General features: G+C 55.2%; 1 protein-coding gene across 1 annotated transcript; it reads right to left on the bottom strand.

Annotated features, from left to right (window-relative positions):
- Positions 1-2673: 2673 nt before the first annotated feature.
- Positions 2674-3918, bottom strand: LOC138743827 (protein FAM187B-like). The gene has a single exon (XM_069899428.1). The coding sequence runs from the start codon at positions 3916-3918 to the stop codon at positions 2674-2676; it is 1245 nt and encodes a 414-aa protein (XP_069755529.1).
- Between the last annotated feature and the right edge of the window lie 666 nt (positions 3919-4584).

Here is a 4584-nt window from a genome sequence, read left to right as displayed (position 1 = left end):
AGCAGCTGCTATCCTCCAGGAAGCTCCCAATCCAGGCCTTAGCCTCTTTGCACAGCTACCATTAGGAAGGTGGTACCAGAGCCTGGTATAAAAACCCAATGGAGTGTCTTCCCCTCCATCATGAGATTTCTGAATGGACAATGAACTGCAGATACTACCTTACTTTTTCCCCCTCTTCTTTTGCACTAATTTATTTATGTTTAAATTGTGTATTTATGAAAATGTAATTTGTAGCAATTTTTCCACCTGGAGTGCACAATACTGCTGCCACAAAACAACAATGTTAATGACAATAAATCTGATTCTGAAGTTCTCCAATCCTGGCAACATCCTGGTAAATCTCTGCACCCTCTCTGAAGCTTCTACATTCTTTCTGTAATGAGGTGACCAAAAGTAAACAATACTCTAAGAGTGGTCCAGAGTTTTCTAGAGGTACAACATCACCTTACAACTTTTAAATTCATTCCCTTGATTAATGAAGGCCAGTACACCACATGCTTTCGAAACCACCCTGTCAATCTGTCTGGCAACCTTGAAGGATCTATTGACCTGGACTGTTCCTCCACACAGTTAAGAATTGTACCTACAGCCACTACCTGCCTTCAGGTTTGACCTTTCAAAGTGAAATACCTCACACTTATCCAATTGAATGCCATCTGCCACTTGCTTGCCCAATTCTGCATACTGCAATTATCCTGTTGTAACCTACAATCATCTATATTGTCCACACTTCTAACCTTCATATCTGCAAACGTACTGACCCACCCTTCCACTTCATCCAAGTCTTTTATAAAAGTCACAAATAACAGGGGTCCCAGAACAGATCCCCATGAAACTCCACTAGTCACCAACTTCCAGGCAGAATGTGTTCCATCTTCTACTACCCGTGCAGAGACAAACCAATTCTGAATTCACGCAGTCAAGATTCCATGGATCCATGCCTCATAACTTTCTGAATGAGCCTACCATAGGGACCCTATCATTGTCTTACAGAGGATCATCAAAACGGATGAGATCATACTTCCTTTCCTCTATTAACCACATTGACCAGGAGCATTGCTTCAATCAGGCTGAGGGAATGATTGAGGATCCTTTCTATCCAGCACATAGCATCTTTGACCCACTACCATCAGGAAAGAAGTCCAGGACCATCAAAATCAGAACTGCCAATCTGGGGAATAGCTTCTTCTCACAGGCTCTGAGATTGATGAACCTTGTGAATCTTATGAGATTTATTTTGAAATTATTATGGACATGATTTTATAAAAATAGAGCAGCATAGCTAGTGTAGCGATTGGCATGCCACTCCAACCCACCCTCTAATAAATAAGACATGTTGCTTGTAAATGTACCTGGACCCTCAAGGGTTGTTTTAATCTTGAAGTTACTGCCTCCATGGGTGGAGTCTTCATTGGGGAGAACCCCCAGCAGTGGGGAAAACTATGTCCTGGGTTGGCTGCGATGCCTTGGTTTCCAACTGAATGGCATTAATCTGAAATAAATCATCCTGAGTTTCCAGCGCATTCCAACAGACCACTCTGGAATGGGGATCTTCACTGTAGTGGTGCACATGTTGCACAGATCTCTCATGCCTCCAATGCAGCTACCCATTGTAGTCCTTTACCCAATGCAACTCATTTGATCATCTCCGGTCACCTTCGCCAGCAATATGGTTTGGCTGGGGACCAGCAAGGTAGCCACCCCTCCAATGCAGTAGACGACTCGAGCCTGTGAGTGCAGTTTGGGTGCCTCCAACACAATGGTCAGGGTCCTGCCACTGCACCTTGCCCTAGGCAACGCAACACCAAGTGCAGTTCAACTTGGAACAGTGCTAGTGCACGTCGGATGCAACTGTCTCACACCTTGACACAGAGCCAAGGGTGGTGGGTACAATGCAACTTCATCTCAAGTCCTACGCTTTGACCTCAGTTCCACAGGTTGCTTGGTCTTGATACAACTCAGTGGCTTAAAAGTATCTCTCCAACCAATGCAGCAAGAATTTGTTCAGTGCAACTTGCTTGCGGTTTGAGTGCCTCCAATGCAATTCTGCTAGTCTGACGACACCAGAGGACTGTTTTAACATCAGCGATTGGACCAATAATGTAGTAGAGTTTGTAGTTCAATGGCAGAGTACTGAGTCCAGGTTGGAATTTTTAAATTAAAAAAATGAAGTTCTTGCAAGGCAACTCAATTTTGGAACTTTCCATGCAGTTTTCAAATGTACGTTCGTTGTTGAAGTCCTAAGGTGAAGTGATCCAATACCTGCAATGCAGCAATACCCCAGACAACTGATCTTCTCCATACATCCATGGGCATCAATGCAAGCCAGTGTCTTCCAATGCAGGTCTGCTTCTCCCAGTACACCCTGGCCTCTCAAGGCAGGCAATGCAACCGAGCTGCCCAATGGGCTTCTGTCTGTCCCTCTGCAGCCCTGCTTTCTCTCCTCCCCCACGATTCAGCGCAATGTTTCTCATTGCCCCATCTTTGGGTGTGGTTGGGGTAGAGGATGTAGATGGGGGGGGGGGAGAGAGAAGTTTGGGGTTAGGAAAGACGGGGGGATAGAAAGGTGAGGGTGGGACGAAAGGTGAGGTAGGTAATGCAGGTATGTGGGTGGGTAAAACCTGGGGGTAGGGAAAATTGGAAAAAGGTGAAGGGTGGGGTCTACGGAGTTAGTCACAGCCCCCCGCCCCAGCAGGCGTTCAGCACCTCGGCCAGCGCGCTCACCACCAGACCCAAGGCGAAGGCGGCGAGCAGGGCCCGCAGGGCGGCGAGTAGTCGACGGCCGTGGGCCCGGGGTCCAGCCGGTAGATCGACCAGCTCCAGGTGGTAGGCAGCGGCGCGCCGGCCGTGCACCCAGCAGAGGTAGACGCCGCGGTCGGCAGGCCGCACGCCAGCGATGCGGTAGGCCGCGCCGCCGCTCGCCTCGTCCAGCCGATGGGTGGCGCCGGGGCCATGGCGCAGCAGCTCGAGGCGGGTGAGCGGCGTTGCATCACGCTGCCACGTCACCGGCGTGTAGACTGAGGCGCCGGGACACGTCAGTCGCGCGTGCTCGTGCGCGTCCAGCAGCAGCGTCTCGATCAGCAGCGCGCGCCGCTCCAGCGGCGGCGACGGCGTGCTCCCCTCCCCGCCGCACGCGCGCCGGCACGTCTCGTAGCGCAGCTCGGGGCCGCGCCGGGGCAGCGCTTGGCCGAGGTGGAGCTGCACGAGGCCGCAGGGCAGGGCCGGCTCCTCCTCCTCCTCCTCCTCGTTGTCGTCGTCGTCGTCGCTCCCCCCGGCGCCGCTCAGCGCCGCGTAGCAGAAGCCTAGCTGCTTGCGCTCGCCCGTGGTTCCGCACCGGTCGCAGTCCTGCCACGGCCCCCAGCGGGTGTGCATCCGCACGGCGCGTCCGCCGCCCTCGCCCCCCGCCGCCAGCCTCAGCCGCTGCTCGGCCAGCGGCGGCTGCCCCAGGCCCCGGTGCGACACGTGGAGCAGGGCCGAGTCCTGCACGTCCACGCGGTAGGCGGCCAAGGGAGCCTCCCGGCCTGGGGCCTTGCACAGGTAGAGGCCAGAGTCGGACGGGCGGGCCCGGGCCAGCAGCAGCGTGCCGCCCGCCCTCACCGACGCCCGGCTACCCAGCTGCGAGGCCGGACCCCGGCGGGCGCGCAGGCCGCGGGGACCGGCGAAGGTGCGCGCCTGTGCGCCGGGCTGGCTGAGGTCGGCGTGCTGCCAGTGCACCGAGGCTGCCCCGCCGTGCTCGTCCGCCGCCGGGCAGGGCAGGCTCAGCGGGTTGTGGGAGAGGAAGGGCAGGTCGCAGGGCTTGCCCCCGGCGTCTGTGCCCGCGCAGTTCGGCGCGGCCGAGTCGCGCTCCAGCAGGCGGGGCAGGCCGCCGATCAGCGCCAGCAGGCCGACGGACAACAGCAGCGGCGTCTGCGCGTACATGGGGTGGGGGGGGGGGGGGGGGGGTAGGGGAAATGTCCTGGGCGGATCGCGCCGTTTCCCAGAGGGCGGAAGCGAACTGCTTGCCCGTAACGCCAGTGATCTTATCAAGGGGCAGCACGTGACGTCGGCGAGGTGGCCCTTATTTGGCTGTCTGGCTTCGCCCTAATGAATCGAGTATTATGACATCATCAACCAGGTAAGATGATGTCGCCATTCAGGGCGAGACTCCAATGGGCCTCATGTGACATCTGCAGGGCGAGGCGGTCCTTGACTGGTTGCTTCGCCTTCATGAATTGTGTCGTCATCAATCGGTCATGGTGACGTCACCATTCATTCCCAGACGTTGGTGGGCATCACATGACATCTGCGAGGTGGTTGACTGGCTGCTGGCCTTCGTCCTTTTGACTGGGGTACTGTAACGTCATTAATCGGACATGGTGACTTTGCTATTCGGGGCGAGACTCGGCAATAGAGATCACGTGACAGCTGTGGAGCGAGGTGACTTTTTCGCTTTTATGAATTGGGTGTTGCGACGTACATGGTGACGTCGGCGCTCAGGCCAAGACTCGCCAATGGACATCACGTGAGGTCAGCCCCTCTTCACTCTGTGACGTCTTCATTGTGTTTTTGTTTACACAGCCGCTGCATTCGGGGAAATGATTCCCA

Source organism: Narcine bancroftii, chromosome 10, assembly GCF_036971445.1.
Source record: "Narcine bancroftii isolate sNarBan1 chromosome 10, sNarBan1.hap1, whole genome shotgun sequence".
NCBI lineage: Eukaryota > Metazoa > Chordata > Chondrichthyes > Torpediniformes > Narcinidae > Narcine > Narcine bancroftii.
The sequence above is the reverse complement of the archived record's forward strand: the minus strand, read 5'-3'. Positions and strand labels throughout refer to the sequence as shown.